Source organism: Anthonomus grandis, chromosome 17, assembly GCF_022605725.1.
Source record: "Anthonomus grandis grandis chromosome 17, icAntGran1.3, whole genome shotgun sequence".
Classification (NCBI taxonomy): Eukaryota; Metazoa; Arthropoda; class Insecta; order Coleoptera; family Curculionidae; genus Anthonomus; species Anthonomus grandis.
This window is the reverse complement of record NC_065562.1, coordinates 12557724-12583090: the sequence shown is the minus strand read 5'-3', so window position 1 is coordinate 12583090 and position 25367 is coordinate 12557724. Positions and strand designations below refer to the sequence as shown.

The 25367-nt window shown below is 28.3% G+C and overlaps 1 protein-coding gene across 1 annotated transcript in view; it reads left to right on the top strand.

Annotated features, from left to right (window-relative positions):
• Positions 1-25367, top strand: part of LOC126746590 (mushroom body large-type Kenyon cell-specific protein 1) — a 166907-nt gene that overhangs the window by 107203 nt on the left and 34337 nt on the right. The window contains exon 4 of the mRNA XM_050454899.1: positions 23573-23844. Coding sequence (XP_050310856.1) covers positions 23573-23844 — 272 coding nt within the window. The remainder of the gene's footprint in view (positions 1-23572; positions 23845-25367) is intronic.

Genomic DNA, 25367 nt, shown 5'->3' with positions numbered 1-25367 from the left:
AGTCAATATTAAGGTCGCCTCATAAAATTAGTTTGCTTTTTAAGGGCATGGATTCTAGCAAGCTTAGTAGTTTCTGGCTAAGACTTTGTATATCAGAGTCGGGTGTTCTATATAGACAAACAATGTAGAGATCATGTGAATTATTATAAACAATGGAAAATTCAAACATTTTTTTTTATTGACGGTTCTTTTAGTTTCCACAGATCATGCCTATGTACATTACTCTTTTTTAGTCTCTTCATATTTATCTTGAACACACCGATAAGACAGATTATGATCTGTGGATATGTTCAGCTCCTGCATACGCTTTTACTGACTTACAGCGATTTTTATATTTTTTGTTCACAAGTAAGAAGTCGACCTGGTTTCTAATTACGTAATCCATCTTGTGGCTCGGAGGTTATATTCCTGGGTAGGTATACCTGGAAAGGTATATAACCTCCGAGCAGGGAGTTTGATCCATGTATTTGTTATTATAAATTCTTGCTTTTCTGTAAATAAACCAAATCTCCTCTACGATTCCTCTCTTCAAGCTCATATGGTCCTATGATATCTTTTAAGCGTCCCTTTCCAATATTTAAAATCACCCGTAAATATTGATAGTTCTTGTTCAGACAATTCCTTCAATATGTTTCGAAATTAGAAATAGAATTCTTGTACTTATATATTGAATACGCTTATATTTGAATTATCTTTAAAATAATTTTTTTTGTTATTATTTTGTATTTTTCATTTATCTAAAATGTATATTGAACTATAAAATAAATTAAATATGTTGAGGTAGGCAACAAAGCAGTTGGTTAAAAAAAAATATTTTAAAAAAATATCTAGGAATTAAGTAGAAATCCAAAATATTCTTATTAATTTTCTTTAATTAGTGCAAATAAATAAATATATATATATATATATATATATATATATATATATTTATTTTATATATATGATTCCATTTTTAATATTGATTATACAGGGGATACAACAGATAAAAAATCCTAAATGAACTGCACAATATAAACATATATTTTAAGTCACAATATATAATAAATAAATATTCATTTATTGAAATTAAATTAATTGAAATGTTTAATTAAAAAATAAAAAAGTATTTTTTTCTTTTCAATATATTGCAAAAAATCTAAAAAAAAATATATTTTTAATATTAACAAAATATTCTTATTCATTTTTTTTAAATAGTGCAAATAAATAAATATATTTTTTTCGATATTTTATATATGTGATTTTAAGTTTTTATTAGTGATCGTACAGGGGATGCAACAGATAAAACATCCTAAATGAAATGCACAATATATACATATGTATATTTTAAGTCGCAATATATATTAAATAAATATTTATTTATTGAAATGTTTAATCAAAAAATAAAAAAGTAGTTCTTTCTTATAAGTTTTTTTTACTGAATATTTAATAATTTAGAAAAAAATTCAAAATATTTTTTCTTCTCGATATATTACAAAAAATCTAAAAAAAATATATTTTTAATAAACCCTAAAAAAGTCACTTATATTTGCCTCATTTGGAAATTTTTACTCTCTGAATGAATCTTACAATGGAAACTTTTAGTCATAATTGCTTGTTTTTACGTACTTATTTTAATTAATGCTGATTTACAGGTTTTTATTTACAAAATATTCAATTATCTATTCTTAAATGCATTGAATATAAATAATGTAAAAACCTAGTTAGAACCAATTAGAAACATAAACAGAAACAGTTAATATTTGTTTGCAAAATAACAACAGCGCCTACTTTCTCTTTGCACTCGTAGCTGATCACAAACATAGATGTCATATTATGCAATCTCTTAAAATTATAATTTTTCTGTTTTACCATCAAATCGGTTTACCAATTAAATTAAAATGGAGATAATTTAAGGCTATTAAAATATATTCTTTATTATTTTTTTTTCTTAGAAAAAATGTTAATTTCATTGCAATATTAAAATTCGATTTAATAGCAAATAAAGAAAATGTAAATATATATCTTCTTGCTGGAAATATTTAAATTTTGTCAATTAAGATTCCACCTTCATCATTTTAAATAAAAAGTTTTATGTAATTAAATATGTCAATAATTAATTTTGTCGCTAGTTATTTAATTTTTTTTCTTTCTTTTGCTCCTCTATATCAGAAATATTATAATTAAAAAAATATCAAGAAATATTATAACTAAACTGATCTCCAGACTTAAGATTAAAGTCATCATAAAAATTAATTAAATGTAAAAATTAAACATTTATACACTCGGTATCGACTTAACTTTTAAAAAAATGCATAACTTAAATGGATACGACTCGCGCTTTATTTATAAAGGAAAATCATCCTAATAATGTAAGTTTTCCACTTATCAGTGAACGTCCACAGGTGACTTTGTAGTTAGACAATTAGTATTTTAATCAAATTCAAATCTAAGATGCAATCAGAGAGTGACACAATATTACAAACCTTGAAGAAAATTACAAATATTAATTATAAAAAAATTGAAAAAAAAAATTATTATATGAATAACTTAAATGAATGTAATAAGCAATTTACTTATGGAACGAGGATAGGTAATAATTTTTATTATATAACAAGTTTTATTATAATTAAAAAAAGATATTATTTAATCGACCTGCTTAAACTTAGAATATTAATTAAAGGTTTAGAAATTAAAGGTTTTAATTAATCTCTGATCACTCAAATACAAAGATTTATAGCCTAAATGGTGATGACATGACATAACATACAAATATTTAATAATAATTAAAAAAAAAGTTTTTTTTTATATTTTTAACCTAATTAATCATTTTTTGCTATAATAGACCGTAATTATAATATTCTTTAATTAAAATAGCTAATACACCAAGCTCAACACACATAGATTTAATATTAAAATCCCGTATATATTTTTTATTTTGTATTTTGGAAAACTTACGAAATGCATAATTTGAGTGGATACCGTTTGCATTTTCTATAACTGGCAATACAGCAAAAGGTAAGAAAAATACTAATAACAATTAAAATTCGCAAACCCTAACCACGCCCTTTTAAATGCTCAATTAAAAAAAAAAACACTTGACCAAAACAAATTAGAACCAATAGAAAAAACCAGATGCCGGGTACCACCCACAAAAATAATGGCCGCTTCATCATCTAACACCCGAAATATCTCGCCCAATAAAAATTAATAAAAACCCACGCACAAGCAGAACTATTTCGGCACCGTGACCAAAGTGGTACCCACTTTGGTAACCGGATAGTTCGTATATAGTCGGCCATTAGAATTCGTCAACCGCCAATCAGCGGGACTGACCTTCGCGCGTTCTGAAATCGTTAGTCACTATGGCAGACAATAGAAACAGAAATAATTTTCAGCGGTTCTAATCATTTGAAATTCTAATGAACGTTGTTTATTGTCGCAATTAGGCTCCGCAGATACATTAATAAGCAATGATCAGTTTTTTTTTCTTTCAATTATTTTACCTCCGAAACAAAGAAAATCGTTATTGAAGGTTTTTTTCGTAGTTGAGGAAATAGTAAAAGCAAATTTGCGGTTGTAGTTTTCAAGACCGTCCGTTTTTTTCTTAAATAATTGTAACTATTAATAAATAACGCAGTCAAGGATTTTAATACTAAGAGTTAAACCTACCCGGTGATCGTCAATGCAGATAGTCTGCCCACGAAATGGCAATTCAAGAGCAAGAGAGTGGTGTTTAAACGATGTTAGTAGCCGCTTTGAATCTAGATCGACAAACTAGCGGCACTTTTATGGCAGATACTATTTGATTGTAGCATTTGAAATTATGGCCCGATGGTATTGAATTTCTTATTAGTTAATCGATAGAAAACTAGCAATGGTAGATTTAGTCGGTATATATGAATTTACCAACTTAAACGGACGATTATGATCACATGGTCAGGGTTTTACGATTTGAGTAATACTCAAAAAAAAGTTAGTCAAACAAGAGTATTACGAAGACCAAATACCATAATTTCCTTCGTTACCTCGAAGAAATAAAAAAAAAATGTTTTTTTTTTAACAGCTTCAAAATTCAACAGAAAATTAGAGTAGTAATTTTAAAGAATTATCAGATAGGAACCAGAAAATCATGTTTTACTCCTAAATATGCATAAAAATAATAAAATATTTATCTGTGCAAGAGGGATATTTTATAAACGTGCCGCCTAAAAATAAGTAATTTTAAAGATTTATTAACCAAAAACTAGAAAAAAAGTACTTTTTCTTGTACAATATTTATTGCAACAGTGATTTTTGGTAAATATGTGAGACCTGCTATAAATAATACCAAGAAACGGCAATTTAAAGCATCACAAAGAGAAGGAGCTTGCAGTGTTTATAAAAGATGATTAAAACTAAATTAGATATTTTAGTAGTCTTAAGAAATAAAGAGGACTAGTTGCATAAGATAATTTTTAATTATTTTAATAAATCTACATATATTCTGTAGGAGGCAGCATTTAAATACTTCTTTTTTATATCTAGAATAGTAAGCAATCTTAGGTTTTAACCATCTGTCCGATTAATATCGTTTCAAACGCTAATAACGCTTCTTTATTTTCTTCTACTTATTTCAACTATCCTCTACCTTTTCGATGGTCTTTTTAACAATCTTTGATCAAATAATTTGCTAAATTAATAAAGGTTACGCGTGTTTTGCCCCTAAAGGCATCATCAGACTTAATCAAAAGATTCTGAGAACCACATACTTAAAAAACAACCTTGAAATGTGCGCCTTAGGGACAGATTATGGATACTATCCTTAGTATGGATGTCTGTTAAAAATGTGATTTTCAGATGCTATTGGCCAGGTCTGATGATGCTTTTAGGGGCGAAACACGTGTGACCTATTTTTTATTTAAATATATATGCATGCTCAAAATTTTTTATTAAATTAGTTTTCTAGTATATGTCATATTAAAAACGATTTGCTTTTATTTAGGTGAACACCTGAAAAGGAAATCATAGCAACGATTTTAAAGAATTGCTTAATTATTGGTGACGATATAATACTAATCACAAGAGAAGAAAAGACTGAAATGGCACAAAAAATATGTTTTATTTCCTTTTTAACGTAGAAATACTTAAAATTTCTTCTCGTAGTGATATTAAGGGTTTGTCAACTCGAAACCAATTAAAAAATAGGGTTTTTTTATGAGTTTTAAAATAAAATTTATCACAGTAATTATATTTTTTAAGATTTTTATTACTTGTTATTTTATCACTCATATAACGTTGAACAGTGATTTTTAATGATTGATGTCATCATATAAATGTAAAATAATTCGTTTTCGTATTAGCTTAAAAATTAACATATTTCTTTCCTTGGCAGTGACTTTGAATTGAATTACTGACTAAGGAAAAGCTTGTATATTTACATACCGATATATAAATAATATGTATTTTAACAGTAGCATTAAATATTCATCACGAGCAGTGATTTTATTTATTTATTTTAACGTCAGGGCTAATTCACAGGAATAAAATAAAATAAAAGTACAGACATATATATACATTCCAATAATAAGTAGCAAAAGATATAACAAGTAATTAATAATATGGCAATAAACAGAATTATACAAAAATAAATTTGAAGAGTAATACAACTTAAAACCAATTAAAAATTATGGTAGTCTCTCATAGGTGTAGAAATGAAATATTTATCAGAGTAATGATATTTATTTAAGGGTTTGTCTCCTTGTCACTAGAAAAAAATATATATTCAGATGTGGTTAAACAGAGAGAGATGAAATTTTCCAATATTGGTAATATTAAAACAGTTGTTAAACATCAATAGTGAAAACGGATTAAGCCTTCGTATAAACCTACTATAAATATCTCAACTTCGCTGGGTAAATTATTCCAGAAAAAGACAAATTTCCAATAAGATCCAGACAGTAAATTAGAAATTAATTGATTATTAAGAATAAGAATAGAAAAGTTCAATTCCCGTTTCTTGTTGGAACTTAATAATTAATGGTAAAATACCCTATTAATTATTACAATATTAATAATATTTATTATTATTTTATTCGCTGCCTTATTTCTTCATCTTATTCATAGTTCTTCTTATACTTGAGATTGGATATTTTATTCTGTTTCAGAGTTGATATTTACAACTTCTACATTAACAGTGTGTTTTACTATATAACGTTAGTGGAAGAATTTTTTATTGCATCAAATATATTTTTATGTGTATTTTTGATTATTTATTTGAACCTTTCATTCGACTACGATGTAGATATTGAATCTTTGTTTATATTAAAAAATTATCTAGATCCTGTTAAATTTACTATAAATTTGTAAATAATGCCTAATATTTTACTTTCTTTATAGATTATTAGTTATTTTTATTGCAGTTGGTATTGATGAAAATATAAAGAGAGTAATTATGTGCCTTATTAATCTCTAAAACTGGAAGGCGCAATATTAAATTTTGATCTTTAAAAAAAAATTAAAAGTTCCCTTGTCAGCTTATTAATTAACTTTTAAAAAAACTTTTTTCTTTTCTTGGTAGTATTATGAATAAAATTATTGATCTGAAAATCGATGTTTCCATAACGGTGTAAAAATAATATTTATTGCAACAATAAAATAAAATCTTTATCACAACAGTGATTATATTAAAATAAATAGTAATTATATTGGCATACATTTTTTATCGAGTTAGAAATACTCAATAAGAAGTAAAATGATGATTTTTAATAAATATGTCATATGAAATAAATTAATAATTACATGTTTCCTTATCAGCTGATACAATTAAAATTTTTCTTGCTTTAGCAGTGACTTTCAAGAATTCTGTGTTTCTATATCGGTGCAAAAATAGTTTTTGTTGCAACAATTAAATAAAACATTTATCACAACAGTGATTTTTATTTAGTTTTTTATTAATCAATTAATTAATTAATCAACCTGAAACGCTAAGATACATTTATTTGTTTCTTAATCAACTCAAAACCAATTTGAAATTTGGGCATTCTTTTATAAGTTTAAAGAATAAAATATTTATTACAACAATAGGAAAAAAAATATTATATTTCCATAACAGATTAAACAGTGATTTTTAAAAATTATGTCATATCAAATAAACTAAAAATAGTTTGTCAGCTTAGAATTTTTTTTTTCTTGGCAGTAATATTGAAAATATTATAGATCAAGAAAATAAATCTGTATTTTAATATCGATATAAAAAATATTTATTATGACAATAATATAAATTATTTATCACAACAGTGATTTTTTATAAGTAGAGGTTAATTATTGATTTATCAACCTGAAACAATAAAAAAATACTTTTATTCCTTTATTGACTTAAAAATACTCAAAATGTTGATTTCGGAAGTGACTTAAATATTAGTTTACTTAACATCAGTTAAAAATTATGGCATTTTCTTGTAGGTCCGAAACTAAAATATTTATCAGAGTAATCATATTTTTTTTAAAAGATTTTTCTTTTTGATACTACAAAAATAATACAGTTACCTCCATTTGCATAAATAGTCATCTGTGATAAATATATCATCTAAACAAGAAATTTAAAAAAAAGGTTTCTATATAGTCCTAAAAATTAACAATTTTCTTATCTTGGCAATGTTTTTCAAGAATTATATGTTGCTATATGCGTGTAAAAATATTTTTTGTTGAAATATTTATCCCAACAGTGATTTTAAATAAACAAATATTAATCATACTGCTAGTAATTTTTTATCGAATTATATATCTCAAAAATTGGCTACTTGGCAGCAGTAAACGAATTTTTATTTATTTCTAAAAAAGGTTATTTTTAAAGGTTAAGGAATATTTTTTATCACATCAGTGATTTTACACGAAAAAAAATGGTGGTTTTAATAATATAAGTTTGCAATTGTCACAAAATATATGTTGTTGTATTTTTCCAGTAATTTTAAATCCGCCAATAAGAAAGCAATTACATCACATGATAAAAGAATACTAAAACCATTAACTAACCTCACTTAAAATAAAAACAACAACAACAACCAAATGCGTGTCGTGATAAAGTTATAGCCGGTCGCTATATTTGAAATAATATGCAAATGCATTTTGTGCAGTGATTTCGTAACTATTCGCACATTTATAAGGTCTCGCCTGACCTAGAGCTCTTTTCGGTTACTAAACTGATTAAAATCGGGTTCGCGTTGCAAGTAAAAAAATAAAAATTGCAGCCCGTGTAAGGAAAAAGGCTTTTTTTGACGGTTTATCGCTTTTAGTCGACGTTCGTGATGGCCGACCCGCTCTTTTGTTAGGAAAGAAAGCCGTTTGCTTAATATCGCATATTAGGATTAATGCTTGACAAGATTAGATGTTGCATACATTAGCAATGGACTTTTTATATGAATCACGTATGCTTTTTTTCTTTGTATTTTTAAACTAGTTAATTTTCTATGAATATATTCTAGTTCTTAACTCCTTAACAATCTTCAGTTTTTATAAACTTCTTAATCCTTATAATTTTCATGGCCAAGATCTTTGCTGTAAATTCAACATATCCTCACACATCCTTTTGTTTGCTATCAGCTTTGTGATTTGTCAAAAGCATTCAACCTTTTAAACCATCAAGGAATTAGTTTAAAACTGAAGGCTCACCTGACTGCTGACTATTTTCTCACTTTAACTATTACTCACTTAAGATATTTTTCCCTTTGTCTACTAAAGCTTCTATATTCTGTTAGTTTTCGAAAACATGTGACTGTTTGCATTATGCCTACTCTATCATATGAGCTAAAGAGTTATGGCTACGGAGTATATATTGTCTTATTTATTGCTATTTGGACTATATGCAAAAAATTTTATTAAATTCTACTACTCTTCTTCTGAAATTATTTACGTCTCTGTAGTGGAAATAGTAAAAATATTACTTTTTTTGTTGATAACACAGAAAAGTAATTAATTTTTTATACGTTTTTTAATTCCGTATATCAATATTTTATAGAATAAAATAATCAAATATCAAACCATTCACTTATTAAAAATATATAAAATCCCATTAGTTCATATTAAACGAAATATACAAAACTGCAGCAGGTTTCTTGCAAATGTTTGCGAACTTCTAAAATTTGCAATTGATCAATTTGAAATAAACTATTAAGCATACAATTTCAATTATTCGCTAACGTTTGGAGTTAAAAGTAAACCTTGTTTCTTAATTGCTTGGCAAATATGCAAATATTTGCTTTATTACAAGATTGATAATTACTATTTACAAGTTTCTAAGCTTTGCTAATTTTTAGTTTACTATAAACCATATGTAAAGCTACCAATTGCAGATATTTGTAAAGGTTTGTGAAGTATTTCTGTCAGAATTACAAATGGGCAATATTTGTCAATATTTGTATTAATTATTTTTTTCGAGTAAACGTATTTATTTAAGGCAAGTAAACTGGGTTCTTGTTATATGCATTGGCGAATATTGCCTTCATGTATTTATTTCTTAATATATCCTCTTCAGTCTAAACGTCCAGACCGCTGTACATTTTTCAAAATATATTAGTACGGGCTCACGACGACTTAACCTGATTTGGAGCCCGCCGTGCAGCGGACTAGACGTGCATACATACGCTAAAAAATATTTAGTTAAAAATATTTGGCAACGTTGGATTTTTTTCAGTTTTGTTTTGATGGAACAGGTGTTGTAAATCATGGCGTCGTATCAAAAACTAGGTAATATTTGCATTATTTTTGATTGTTTTGATAAAATACTGATTAAAATCAAATAAATTGACTGCTATTTAGTAAATCAACAAATATACGTACAGAAAATGTAACGTCGCTCTACAGAGTGTTCGTCTTTTGATTTTGTGCAGTATTTTGGACGTCGGGACTGTATTTGGTTCAAGTTTTCACTTTTTACCCAAAAATTTTAAATTTTATTGTTGTTATTATTTCGTTTTTTTTTTAAGGTGGTATGCAACCACTGACGGATAAAGATCTTGAAGAGATTCTAAACTTCTACTTGAGCGATAATGATGAGGAAATCACCGCCGAAAACAGTGAATCAATTGAGGCAAATGATAATGAAGACGACGAGCCGGCGCCGGCAGACGCAGATTCGGTTTCTGATACCATTGAAGAGGAGTCTGATGACGATAATGTTCCCTTATCCAGAATAACAGAGCAGGTTCTCCAAAAGCAAACAAAAAATAAAACCGCAGAAGTAAAATGGAAAAGAAATGTTTTTGAAAGTCGAGAAGATGTCTACCTTGATCCGGAATGGCAGTTACAAAATGATCATGAGTATTGGACACCCCTGAACTATTTTTATGAATAATTTCGAGATTATTTTTGGGAAAATTTATCAGAACAAAGTAATATTCGTGCCATGCAAGCAAATGAAAAAAACCACTAAAGTCAACAGCCAAAGAATATCGAATATTGACTGGAATACATATTTTAATGGGCATTTGGATTATTTTAATGGGCTTCCACGGCTGCGGTTGTATTTTATAAAGGGAATTGAAATATCTTGCATTACTCTGCTACCTAGAGACCGTATTTTTAAATTAAGAAATGTTCTACATGTTGTTAACAATCTTAGTGTTTCAAATGAGGTAAAGCAGTCAAATCAGCTATGAAAAGTTCAACCTATCATCGATACGATTCGTAAAAAGTGTATTACTTTACCAAGGAGTAAACAATTGAGCATTGACGAGCAAATGATCTTCTTCACAGGCACTACTGCTCTCCGACAGTACGTTAAAAACAAGCCAAATCCAGTAGGACTCAACAATTTTTTTTAGCTACACCTTTCGGACTGGTTTTAGATTTTATGATTTATCAAGGTGCAAAAACTTGGCCAGATGGTTCTCCCGATCAAAATTTGGGAATAGGTGGATCGGTTGTAAAGAAGCTTTCAGAAGATTTGACGCCAGGGCACATAATTTATTTTGATTGTTACTTTACTTCAGTCAAGCTACTGGATCATTTACTAACAAAAGGAATTTTGGGAACAGGGACAATTATGAACAACAGAATTCCGCAAGAGCAAAATAAAAAATGATAAAGAGCTCCTCTCGAATGGTCGTGGTTCCTTTGATGAGTTTATGCGAGAAAACAAAAAAATGACCATTCTGAAATGGATGGACAATAGATCAGTAACAATGACATCAACATCTTCAGGCTCTGCGCCAGTAACAGAAGTACGCCGATGGGACAAGAAAAATAATAAGTCCCTTCTTCTTTCATGTCCAAACTCTGTCACTAGTTACAACCATTCTATGGGAGGAGTGGGCATGTGTGATAGACTAATATCTTACTATCGCATTTGTATGCGAACAAAAAAATGGCCGGTAAAAGTTTTCTGGCATTTTGTGGACTTGGCAATTACAAATTCGTGGGTTGAATACCGCCAAGACTGCTTCGCTCGTGGAGATAGAAAAAACTCTGTCATGAATTTACTTGAACTTAAACTGTATATCGGGAAATCTCTTGCCCTTGGGGCACAAGCAAAAGGTTTTCAAGATCCAACTTCTTCATTAGATGAAGAAACAAGTCAACCTGCTAAAAAATGCAAGAAGTCGGAGATGCCACCAAGAGATGTCAGGACCACTGGTAATGAACATCTACCAATATGCAGTGTTAATAACAAAAATTCCTATATGCGCTGCCGTAATCAAGGCTGTACAAAGAAAACAAGATTTTTTGTGTGAAATGTAAGCTTTATTTATGCATTTCTCCAGAGAGGCAATGTTTTTTTGAGTTTCATAATTAAAGACTTAAGTCCAATTGTCCAAAATACTGGACATCTCATATTTTTTTCTGTAGTAATTTTTTTTTTGTAAAAAATTTTATTTTGCTGTTTTTAAATCCTAATAAACCTATTTTATTAAAAGTTTCAAAAAAAAAAAGTAAAACAATTCCTTGGGACTGAAGAGGATATTTTTCCAGCTTTTCCAATATACATATATATTATAAATCTTGCTGTATACATTTTTGAAAAAATTCAGAATGTTGTTAGTATCTATTTATTGCAAATGCTTTTGAACCTTCAAGATTTGCAATTGTTTTGATTGGTATAAATAAAAGATTAAGCATAATTTAAAATATTTGCCAATATTTGTGGTTACAAGTAATCCTTGTTGGAAAGGCTCGCTCAATTCTCAATAATTTTTATACATCTTTTATAGTACTGCAATTGACTTCCACAATGTCAGTTTTTTTTTCCATTCTTTGAATTGGATTGATCATCATTATTCACAAATTAACTAAAACTATTATATTAAGCTAAAAATTACATATGCGTTTTAAATGTTTATGAAATATTTTTCTTAGAATTTTTTATAAAAGTCGTATACAAGTAAACTTTGTTGCTGGGTTCTAGTTAAATGCACCGGTGAATATTTTTTCTATGTTATATGTATCTTAATATACTTTTTCAGTTTCTCTAATATTTACATCAGTTTTTTAATAGAGGCGTAAAAAATTAAAGTTTCAAAAAAAATCAGAATTTAATTACTTTCTATTTATAATTTTAATTAAAATACATGAAATTGCAGCTAACTAATAGAATATCTTGCAAATGTCTATGAAATTCAAAGACTGATACAAAGATAATCAACTTGCAAATATTTGCCAATGGTAAAATTTGTTTTTTAATTGCTTGAAAAATATACGAGTTTATGATTAAATTTGTGGGTGAAAAATCGTTTTGTTGACATACAGAATCTCTATTTTCCTTTCCATTCTCTGACTAATTGGATCGATTGTAATAATTTCCATAATACTAAGTTTTGCAAATATTTTGCCTATAAGAATAAATACGAGTCTACATAAACATAAAAACGAGTCTGATTTACATTGAGAATATACAGTTTTTGTTCATGCTTTTATTATTTTAATTGTCGATAAAATGAAATCCAATTGCAACAAACAAATTGACTTTCTTGGAAATTTTTGCCAAACTTAACATACCTATAATCAGAAATATTTGCTAATATTTAAAATAATCAATTTAAATGTACAAGTATTTAATTTGCGGTGGTGAACATTTACATATTGAAATATGTTTTTAAAAAGAGTCATTTCATTCTCAATAATTGATGTACATTGTACATTGATTGTACATTGATGTACATACATTACATTATTGCAATTGGCATTTAGAATGTGTGTTTTCCTTCAATTGCAAACCTTTGTAAATGTTTGTAAAGTATTTTTGCCAGATTTATTTAGAAGAAACGAATCTGATTTGAATTAAAAATATACAGTGTCTGTTCCTTTTTTATAGTTCCTTTATTAATCGAAATCTAATTGCAATAAACAAATTGACTTTTTTCAAATTTCTGCCAACTTTAACATACAGAACAATCAGAAATATTTGCAAATATTTGTATTAATCAAGTTTTTCGCATAAATTAATTTGGTCAATGCAAGTCAACTGGGTTCCTGTTATCTGAACTGGCAAATATTTTTTTTAGTAAGTATACGTTTTTTAATATTTTTTTTAATTTTTTCTAATATTTATGTACGTAATAAGCCTTTTAACATGGATGTAAACTTTTTTTCAAAAAAAATACAGAATTTCGTTGACCTCTATGTGTTACGTAGAATTTACTTACTATACACGAAAAAAGACATCCAGAATGTCTGCTTTTCTTTCCATTCTCTGAGTTTGCAAATATTGGTAAAATATTTTTGTCAGAATTTAAAAGTCTTTTTTTTAAAGGCGCAGAAATTAAAATTTTCAAAGACTTCTTAATAAAATAAGACTTTGTTAGTTCTTATTTTAAATTTAATCAAAATAGACAGAATTGCAACAAACTTATCGTATTTCTTGCAAATTTTGAAGATTTGTAAACGCTTTCATTGGTGGAAACACAATATCAAACAACAAACATTTGTCAATGTTTATGGCAACAAGTCAACCTTGTTTTTTAATTACTCGGCAAATGTACCGGTATTTGATTTAAGGTGGTTATCAAATATGTAGGTAGAAAGTCGTTTTATTTTTAATAATTGGTATACATGCTTTATAGCATTTAGTACACAATTCCTTTAAAATACAGAATTTTTATTTTTCTATCTATTTTGGATAGAAACTAATTGGATAGATTGCAAATATTTACAAATTACTAAGCTTTGCAAATGTTTTTGGTACTAAAAACAATACGTTAGACCAATAATTGCAGATACTTGTAAATGTTTGTGAACTATTTCTTTTAGATTAACTTCTAACCTAAGAAAAATCCTATACAAGCAAGATTTGTTGTTGGATTCTAATTATATGCACTGACGAATATTTTTTATGTATATTATGTTTCTCGATATATTTTTCCAGTTTTCTAAATTAAATTTTTTGCAAGCGTTTGTGAACTTCAAAGATTTGCAATAGCTTTAATTGGTGAAAACATAATATTAAATAATAAATATTTGTCAATGTTTGTAGCTACAAGTGAACCTTATTTTTTAATTGCTTGGCAAATATCAAGTATTTACTTTATTTTGGTGAATATTTATTCCACATTTATGTGAAAAAAGTAGTTCAATTTTTGATCATTGTCATCATGTACATCCTTTACAATACTGCAAATTTTTCTGCAAATTGATATCCAGAATGTCTGTTTAATATTCTATTCTCTGACTAATAGCATTGATTGTAAATATGGAAAAATTACGAAGTTTTGCAAATGTTACTAAAAACATTATGTAAGACTTACAATGCCATATATTTGTGAAGTATTTTTACCAACAATTTAAAAAAAAATATTCGCCAATATTTGTGATCATTTTTTTTATTAATAAATTGTGATATTTTTTTTAATAAATGTGTTTTATAAAATTATAAAGTATTTTGGTCGTAATTTTTTCGAGCAAGCAAATTGTCAATGCTTGTCAGCTCTCTTCTTGGGTTTCAATTATATGCATTAACGAATATTTGCTTAAAAAGACAGATATTCGCTTTACATGTTATAAATTCACAAACGTTTTGCTTGAATATTTGAATAAATAAATCGTTTAAAAATAGATCAATTGCAAATGTATGCCAATGTTTGTGAAGTATATTTGACGCAATTTTTTTTTCGTTGTAATTTGAGTGCCTCTCCATGACAAGTAGACCTTATTTCTTAAATATTGGGCAAAAGTGATAGATTTCTTATGCTAACCAATGGGAAAATTTTAAACTTTCTTGACTGGATGTAAAGGCCATTTAACCTAAACTCTATGAATGAAAATAGTATTTCCAAAGTACTTTGCCCTTATTTGTAATTAAATTAAACAATACCAATATAACAATAAAAACGACAATGACACAAAAACCGCGACCACCATTCACAAAACCTAAAATTATACGATTAGTGGGCACATTTCGTTAAACTACGCACATGAAAGTCAGTAATCATCAACATTATATCAGTTTTCAGATGCACTTATTCCTAAATTGCATCTACGATAAATGATATTCGTGATGGGGGGTCACTAGTTAAAATGTTGGCCAAGGTTCTGCGCCGGTAGTTCAAGCAGCAATTATTATCTCTCAGTTAATTGTTATTTAAAATATCATTAGGAAGTAACTTGTTATATACAATGTAATTTTGCACCTTGACATTTGGTTTTGTATTGCATAAATATATGTTTAATATGAGATTTGGTGTTTAAAAATATACTTTAAATAAATAATTAAAACCGCGTTAGAATTAAAACCGTGTTCAATTCGTAAGGTAATAGTTAGATTTTCGCCTACTAACTAGGCCATTTACGCTGATCCGCGGTAATTTAAGAAACCGTTTCGGGTTTTAAACACGCTGATTTCGGTGCTGTGGCCGCCAGAATAGAGGCCACGGCGAACCTATTATAGACATAACTGGTTATTTCTATCTTTTTTTTTCTTTAATTCTTTTTTGTTATTTTGCTGTATCTCGCGTGCCTTGTCGAATAATTATGGCGGTTCGATGGATTCCGTGAGACTGGTTTACATGTAGAACCGATGAATTCTTAACATCTATGAACAAAAAAAAATTGTTTTAAACCGTAACATTGTATACGTGAAAAGAACTTTAATTAAAAAGACTTTCCAAAATAGCAACAAAATTTGAAGTAATTCAAACCGTAATAAAAAGAACAGCAGGCCCTACCGGTATAGGCTATACCGATCGGTCTTTACTTCGCAATTTTGCTGATGACATCTTACGTGCCTTATAGGATATAATAAACGAATTTTTCTTAAATGGCATTAAAATCAAAGTAGCACAAATTCGTCAGCAATTCGAGCAGCAAGAACAAATGATTCAAAAGAAAAAGGTGGTGGTGCAGATTTTTAAAGGGAGTGGTGATAAGTAAAATTCCCAAAAACAACAGTACACACATCGCGGTTAAAAGTTTTGTATATAATCGTAACAAAATATATACTACACTTTTTGACTCGGAAAACCCTCGTCCTATAGTTGTTTTTTTTACCAACTAATCGAAACATGTTGGAAGTTTTTAGTGTAAAAAGAAGGCTGAAAGTGTAGTTTATACATAATAAATTGCTTGCAGTTGAATAACTAAATTTATATTAAATAGCAGTATCAAGGTATGCATTGAGATAGTGACGGACTGTAAAAAGTAATCTCTTTGATTTAGTCTGGGTTTAAACGAGATCATAGTTGCAGTACGGCTCAAGTATCACACACAATATTTTGAATCCGTAAGATGAAAGAAAGCTTATTTTACTAGTTCTTCTAAATTTTATTTGTAAGTCATACAGTTTTGTTAGCTAAAAAGTTAGTCACAAATAATACTGAATTTCTCAAAAAATGAAGTCAGGCAGTTTTCTACAATGCAAATTTATCTAGTTTTCAATCTGCTACAAGAGGTGTTCCGCAGGAGATCATACTTTATCCTTGCGGAATACTTCAAGGCCAATTCTTCTGAAATATAATCAATGTTATTTCCTTAACCTGCGGTATTTTTTTTCTATTTCACACTACTAAGGATGTTAAACTTTATAAATACTTATAGATATAGAAATCTATCATTAATTCCTAGCCAAAGTAGGTAGGCCGTGACACCGTGTGGTACTTAATATTGGTTTAAATGAATTTTCTAAGAAACAAAAAAATCACAGCTTTTTGATAAACTAATGTTTTTACATAATTTTAATATGTTAATTAAATTCAGAAATAACAGCTTAAAAATAAAGTCAGTTACAAAGAACAAACGCCTTTCTATGGATCATGGACTTCGTTTTGATGATCATGCTAATTAGTACCTACAAAAAGCATATTTCAAATTAACTTGATTACTTTATCAACAACAGCATATTTTCAATAAAAAACATAAAATTATGTTATGTATTTTCTTAGTGTTATCGCATTTGAACTACTATGATATTGCTTACAGACCCTAAGTAACTGCAGCTGTATCAAACAGAAATCAAGAAATTCTTGTATTCTCTTAATATAAGATATCAATATTCTTTAATAGGTGTATATCGACATATAGATTTCTGGAATTCTCCAATATCTTGACATTTTTCTCACTGGAACCCCCTGGAAGAAATAAAATAGTTTGGCTTATACTAGCGAGTGAATATCTTGATTTTTAGTGGTAAAATTTTTTGTAAATCTTGACTTATGGAGATTCTAAAGGCTCTTTAATCTCTAAAAAGAAAGTCCAGACACTAAAGGTTATGATATTAACATTTTTCTCAATAAAGTGCCTAAAAGTAATAAAATAATTTGTTTTTATTAGCACTTTAATATCTTAAGTTCTAGTAGGTAAAATTATGTAGTTGTTGTTTCTGGAATATTCCAAGAGCTCTTTAAGCATTTTTTTAAAAAAGTATTAAAATACATACACTAAAAATCAAGATATTGACATTTTTTGCACAAGATTGCCTGAAAGTAATAAACTAATTGTTTTTTAATGGCAACTGAATATCTTGACTTCTAGTAGTTAAAATTTTATAATTGTTAATTTCTGAAATTTTCAAAGAGCTCTTCAAGCATTTAAAAAAGAATAGTAAAATCCGTATACTACAAATCCAGATATTGACATTTCCCTTACAGGAGTGCCTGGACGTAATAAAATAGTTTGTCTGTTATTGACAACTGAATATCTTGACTTTTAGTGGTTAGAATATTGTAGGTATTAATTTCTAGGATTCTCTAAGCTTTCTCTGTTCTTCAAGCATTTTTTGAAAAAATTACGAAAACCCATACACTAAGAATCAAGAAATTGACATTCTCACAGGAATGCCTGGAAGTAATAAAATAATTTGGCTCTTATTGGCAACTGAATATCTTGAGTTCTAGTATATAAAATATTTTAATTGTCGATTTTTGGAATGCTCCGAAGTCTCTTCAAGCATTTTTTGAAAAAAACTACTAAAATCCATATACTAAACATCAAGATATTGACATTTTTTTCAAAGAAGTACCTGAAAGTAATAAAATTATTTTCTTTTATTAACAACTAAATATCTCAAGTTCTAGTAGTTAAAGTGGTACTATTATTAATTTCTGGAATACTCCAAGGGCTCTGCAAGTATTTTTTTTAGTATTAAAGTCAATAAACTAAAACTCCAGATATTCGCATTTTTCTCACATGAGTGCCTAGAAGTAATAAAATAATTTGTCTCTTATTGGCAACTGCATATCTTGAGTTCTAGTATATAAAATATTTTAGTTATTAATTTTTGGAATACTCGGAAGTCTCTTCAAGCATTTTTGGAATAAACTGCTAAAATCCAAACACTATAGAATGAAGATATTCACATTTTTCTCACAGGAGTGCCTGGAAGTAATAAAATAATTTGTCTCTTATTGGCAACTCAATATCTCGAGTTCTAGTAGTTAAAGTGGTGCTATTATTAATTTCTGGAATCCTCCAAGGACTCTGCAAGTATTTTTTTAAAAAAGTATGAAAATCAATAAACTGAAACTCCAGATATTCGTATTTTTCTCACATGAGTGCCTGGAAGTAATAAAATAGTTTGTCTCTTATTGACAACTGAATATCTTAAGTTCTAGTATATAAAATATTGTAATTGTTGATTTTTGGAACACTCCGAAGTCTCTTCAAGCATTTTTGGAAAAAACTGCTAAAATCCATAAACTACAAATGAAGATATTCACATTTTTCTCACAGGAGTGCCTGGAAGTAATAAAATAATTTGTCTCTTGTTGGCAACTGAATATCTCGAGTTCTAGTAGTTAAAGTGGTGCTATTATTAATTTTTGAAATACATCAAGGGCTTTGCAAGTATTTTTAAAAAAAAGTATGAAAATCAATAAACTGAAACTCCAGATATTCGCATTTTTCTCACATGAGTGCCTGGAAGTAATAAAATAATTTGTCTCTTATTGGCAACTGAATATCTTAAGTTCCAAAAGCTATAATATTGTAATTATTAATTTCTAGAATACTGCAAGGGTCCTTCAAGCATTTTTTGAAAAATTAATAAAATCCATATACAAAAATCAAGATATTCACATTTTTCTCACATGAGTGCTTAGAAGTAATAATATATTTTGTCTCTTACTGGCAAGTGGATATTTCTAGTGACTAAAATATTTTAATTATTAATATCTAAAACACTCCAAGAGCTCTTCAAGCTTTTTTTGAAAAAATTATTAAAATGAATGTGCTGTAAAAAGTCAAGAAATTAACTTTTTTTTAAGAAATTAAAGAAACAAACAGAAAATTAGTGTTAAGACCCTAAAATACCTAAAAGATGGCAAAACCAAATAAATAGGTACCCACAGCTTATTAGAAATTAATTCAGTAATAGCCCTTAAGTAAGAAGATTTAAAAAAAATATTCAAATACACTTTTTTATAATAAATTTTTTTTTATTTCACCCAAAACTCCAACATCTACCTGAGAAAACTTAAAAGAACTCCATTAGATTTTGAAATAAAACATACAACCGATGTGAAAACCACCGCCCGCAATTTTTAATTAAATTCTTTCAATTTAAATAATCAAAAATATTTAGTTAAAAAAATACCAAAAATCTCACTTAATACTCTTCTTCCCTTAAAAAGTGCTGCCGAGAATGTTTTTAATAAAAGATTTATAAAATACAAAGTAAATTTTAAGAAAACTCACTTTTACCAGAAACTCCTCTTAAATATCTAAGGATACCTACGAAATAACCCAAAATAGCAACAAATAAATCTCACAGGTTTCCTTCTACAGCAAAAATTATTGCATTAAGTTTGTCTAATCAAATAGGCAATATTTTCTCAATTTTAACAAAAATTAGCCTTACACTTAAAGGATGAAAATATGTAACAACATAATTTTTTTTTACATTTAAAAAATGTCTGTAAATTTTACTATTGCTGCCTAAAATTAATGTGTTATACTAAAATTTTTGATAGCCATTTTGTGTGCTTATAAAAAATTACATAACTTTTTATTATTTTATATAATGGAAACCTACGAGACTTCAGTATTGATTAATGAAAAAACATAAAGCAAAAAAAAACCGGATTGTGATTTTATGTAATATAAATCCCATAGAAACGATACAATTCTGAATGAGAATATTGGTTAAAACGTAACCTCGTTAATTTCTTTTTTTCTATAATTCGCAATTTAAGGTCAAACCGCGTTACGATACATCATCGTACCAAATGTGCATAAAAGCGACATAAAAAAGACACATATTTGCGACCTCACCAACCGATTAGTCCATTAGCTTCTTCACACTACACGGCCCCATCTAATGGTTCTTTTTTTTTGCAGTTGTTTTTTTTTAACCATAACCCGACCAGTTTCGCACATTTTCGTATAGCCGAGCAATTACACGAACAATTAGAGCTGAACGGCGATTATACTGCTATTACGAAACCAAAGTTAATACGAGGCCTTGGTTCTTATTCGTCTAAAAATCTAATTACCACGACATGGCTTTGGGTTCTATTAATCATACACAATTTATAGATATACTATGGGATTGGTATGCATTGAAATTAATACGGAAAAATCGGTCGGTTTAATGGATATTACCGTGTTTGGAGGTTATAATGCGGTATAAAATGCGTTTAAATAAATTCCAAATACAATGTATCAATAGATCTTGATCTTTTTATTTTGTAAAAATATTAACCAATAATATTTTTTTAAATACCCTGAAAACTGTGCTTTTTTGATTAAAAATGTAAATTTTTTCGTTTTTGGCGATAAAGTGCAAGAGGGAGGAGAATATTATAAAAATAACTATTTCTCTTATAAAAATCTTTTTCTAAATATGTAAATACTGAATTACCACAAGTGTGACGAATACTTATTTAAATTATGCATTTATTTAATTGACAATTTTACCAATAAAGATACAGTTTTACGCACCCTTTTTGGACAATTTTTGTATCTACTTATGTAGGATTAATGCCTAACAAATATTCGAAAATATGCTAAATATTATCCATGCAATAAATAAAATTTCTAAACTACTGCTCAATAATTAAAAATATATTAAAATAGTCCTTAACATTTAAAAAAATAATGTTTTTTCTAAAACTATCTAATTTTATGGAAAATTTCTCTTAGGTACTGAAAAAAAACCCTTATAGATTTTATAATAAGCTTACTAACCTTCAGCTTTTAAATACTAGAAAAAATTAAGTTCTAATTTTATTCCCTGTGTTTGAATTTCTTTTAAATTAAATTATTTTTGTCTTTCAGGAATTAAATAAAGTTTTTCGCATTTTTCAGGCTCTGAAAAATGTAAAATTGCAAATTTTTCATAATATTGTCAGTTATTTGAAATGTTATCTTATGCATTTAAAATGTCTTCTAGATAACAAATGCCATATTTGTCCAGGCTTCTAAAGACAATTTCGTTTTGTTTTAGGTATTTGAGAACATAGATACGGATTTTTGTACATTTTCAGAATTTCAAACTATTTTTTCTCTTGTTCCAAGCATTCGAGGTTTATTTCTTAATTTTTATATGTTTCGGGAATTAAATATATTTTTTTATATCTCGTAGGCTTTTCTAAAATCATTTTTTATTTTATTTTAGATGATTGACCTAATTTTTTTGTGTTTTTTCTTTTGTGTCTCCAAAAAATTGAAGATACAATTTCAGGCTTTTAAGAGTAATATTTTACTTCATTGAGATAATAAATTCACGTATTTTTTAGTTCTATTTATGTTCCTTCGCTCTTTTTTAGAATAAATAAGAATAAAAATAAATGCAGGATTAATGGACATAATACATAAAAGATTTTTAGGCATTAATTTTAAAAAAAGTCAAAATATATATAAAAACACTCTGTATAAGTGCAAGAAGAAGGAGAATATTGCAAGTAAAATGGATAAGGAAACAATTTTCTTTTAAATATATAAATGCTGAATTATCAAAAAGTGTTACAAATCCAATTAAATTATGCATTCATTCAACTGACAATTTCACAAACAAAGATGCAGTTTCATGCACTCTTTGAAGCTATTTTTTTAGATACCTATACTTTCTCAATGTAGTTAAGTAAAATATTGATTTGTGTAAATTTTGTGCGTTGCCGGCATTCTCATTTTTTTAAAGTGAACTTAAAATAGAGTATTCTTCTTATAACATATTTTCATTAAACTTCTCAAACGTTTAATATATTTAATGTATATATTTCCTGAAAACTGGAAAGGTATATATGTGGCCCCTATTCCAATTCTTCTAATTGAAACAATATTTAGCCAACTAGCATTATACCAGTACTCTATAAAATTGAGAAGGTTTTAGCTGAACAATTAACTTCTTTTTTTTTATAGAAATAATATTCTAGCCGCATGTGAGTTCGGTTTTTGGCGATTTTACTACAGCTTTACTTCAGGTATCTGATGACATTTATAGAGCTTGAGATATAAATCTATGTACTCGCCTTTTTCTTTGGATTTTAGTAAAGCGTTCGATATCATAAAACGTCAATTCTTGTTAACTAAATTAAAATGTTAAGGTCTTGGGGATCTTATTTTATGATTCTTAAAAAGTTACCTTATTAATAGAAAATAATGTGTGGTATATAATGGCTTAAACTCTGAAGTTAAAATAATTAATCAAGTTAAATCAATAACTGACTCTCTTGAAGACCGTCAAAACAGATTTGTTAACGAATGTCAATTAAGAACGCCCCAAATGTTTGCTAATGTGCACAGACGTTTTGAACAACAATTAAATTTTTATATGAAAGTCAACGGAGATAATTTTTAATTTTTTATAAAATGATGCTAGAAACTTTTAACATTTAAAATAAAGTTTATTTTTTTATTCACATTTAATCATATTTCTTAAAAACAAATTGATAAAATAAAAAAATAAAAATAGGACTATGTAAAGAATAAAAAATCATTTATTCAAGGTATCACTTGACCCCTCTTCCCATTAAAAAAAATTGACGTGAAGGCTCTGGCGGTTGAGGGGATGACGTTGGAGAAACCTAATTTCTGTCAATAAATGTCTCCCTCAATATTAAATTTTACGTCTTTGGCTAAACAGTTTATTTTGGAAGATTTTCAGGGTGAACTGTTTTGTCTCGGATATCCTGTATATTAGTATTTTTTTTTTAAATACATAAAAATAGTAAAATATAATTAATTTTTTTTTCTCTTATAGAGCCCCCGCCCATCGGACTCAGACACATCGGACAGTGGCGGACGAAGCGGAGACGAGGCGGACGGCAGATCGCACTCGTCGCCTACACCACCGCCGCCCAGACTGCCGCCCACGGCCGCCCAATTGGCAGCCGCCGCCGGCCTACGGCCCAACATGACGTCGGTGGACGTCGCGCTGGCCGTCGCGGCGCTCACGGGCGGCACGCCGCCCGGTGCACCGCCCGGAGCGCCGCCCTTGCCTTTTTATGCGCCCAGCATGTTGACGCATAACTGGTAAGAGTACGATTCACGCTCAACACTGTCTACATTATTTATGTAAAGCTAAAATAATAGAAGAGCCAACATAATACCCTGCGAAACTCCAAACTTCATATTTAATGACCCTGAAAGCGTTGATTGAATATTTGGGGTATTAGAGGTAAGAATATAGAGGTAAGAATATTTGGGCCCAAATATTCAATCAACGCTGAAAGACTGTTGTTGCCTGCTGCATAAAGCTGATTCAAACCAATTTAATACCGTGTGCCCAATACAAAGAAATTTTAGCTTTGTCAATATTATTTGTCTATCAACGGTTTTAATTACCCTACTGAAATCTTAAAATACATACATAAATTGAGTAAAACTCAGCAACCACTTAAGCTACAGGAAATTTTCTTATATCAAATTGTTTAGTAGGAATCTCTGTAACTTTTACTAAAAACGCCATAGAAGTGCCTAGAATATTTTCAAAATTATCTTCAACAGAAGATCAATTTTTGTAAAAAAATGTTGTCGATAAAAAGGTGCTGTAGCCACCTTACTTTACTACTTAAGAAACGTCCATGGACCCACGCGAATCTGCAACACAAGAAAAGTGTCATCAGCAAAGAGAGTGAATTTAGCAACAAGAGTTTCTCTTTTAGAACACTACTGATGTTCCAACTAACCAAAGGACAAGAAGAAGAATACCTTGGTCATGACATATTCAAATGCCTTGTGTGAATCAAACTAGTAAAACTCAGTTAATGAGTCGTTGCAGACAAGCAGGCTTTGACAGTAGCAGACCTACACAGAAAGCCACTTTTTTTTTTAAATAAATTTTGGCGCCCAACAATGTGGTACACACTGATATCAAACCTTTATCAGTTTTTGTTATTAAACTATTACAAAAATTAATAATTACAGATTCACAAGAATTAGTTTCACGGAAACCACACTAACTTATAACCAAAATATTGTTATTATTACAGTTATTCACTAACTATTCGCTTCACATTAAATTATTAGTCTCCCTGATGGCTCTAAAATACAGTTTATCTTTATGATCCATCTTGTCCCTTTTATTTTTATTTATTTACACATTTGATTTATAATATCAGTAATGTCGCTTACAACAGTTGCATTTAGACATTTACATCCGCACTGCCATTCGTCCATTCAGTCCCAAAAAAATAACTTTGTAATCTATGGTAAATGACTATATGACAAATATAAAAATAAAATGTCTTCACTCTAAAATGAAGGTCTTAAGAAATCAAGTTTACTAAAAAAGTCTTACGAAAGATTTTAATTTTTTTTCATAAAAATTCCAAAAAAATTACCGAAAAACCAGAAACTTCAAAATGTTGACTACTCAAAATATTCGCTATTCGTTAAAAATGAAGTTGATTTGTTAAACATTAAGTTTATTAATTTAACAAGGTTTACTAAAAATTAAACCAAAAATTTTAAAATCTAGATTAAGTGGTACTCAGTTTAGTCGTTATTTTTAGGAGTAAAGTTAGATTGTTCCTTACAGGCACTGGTTTCATAAA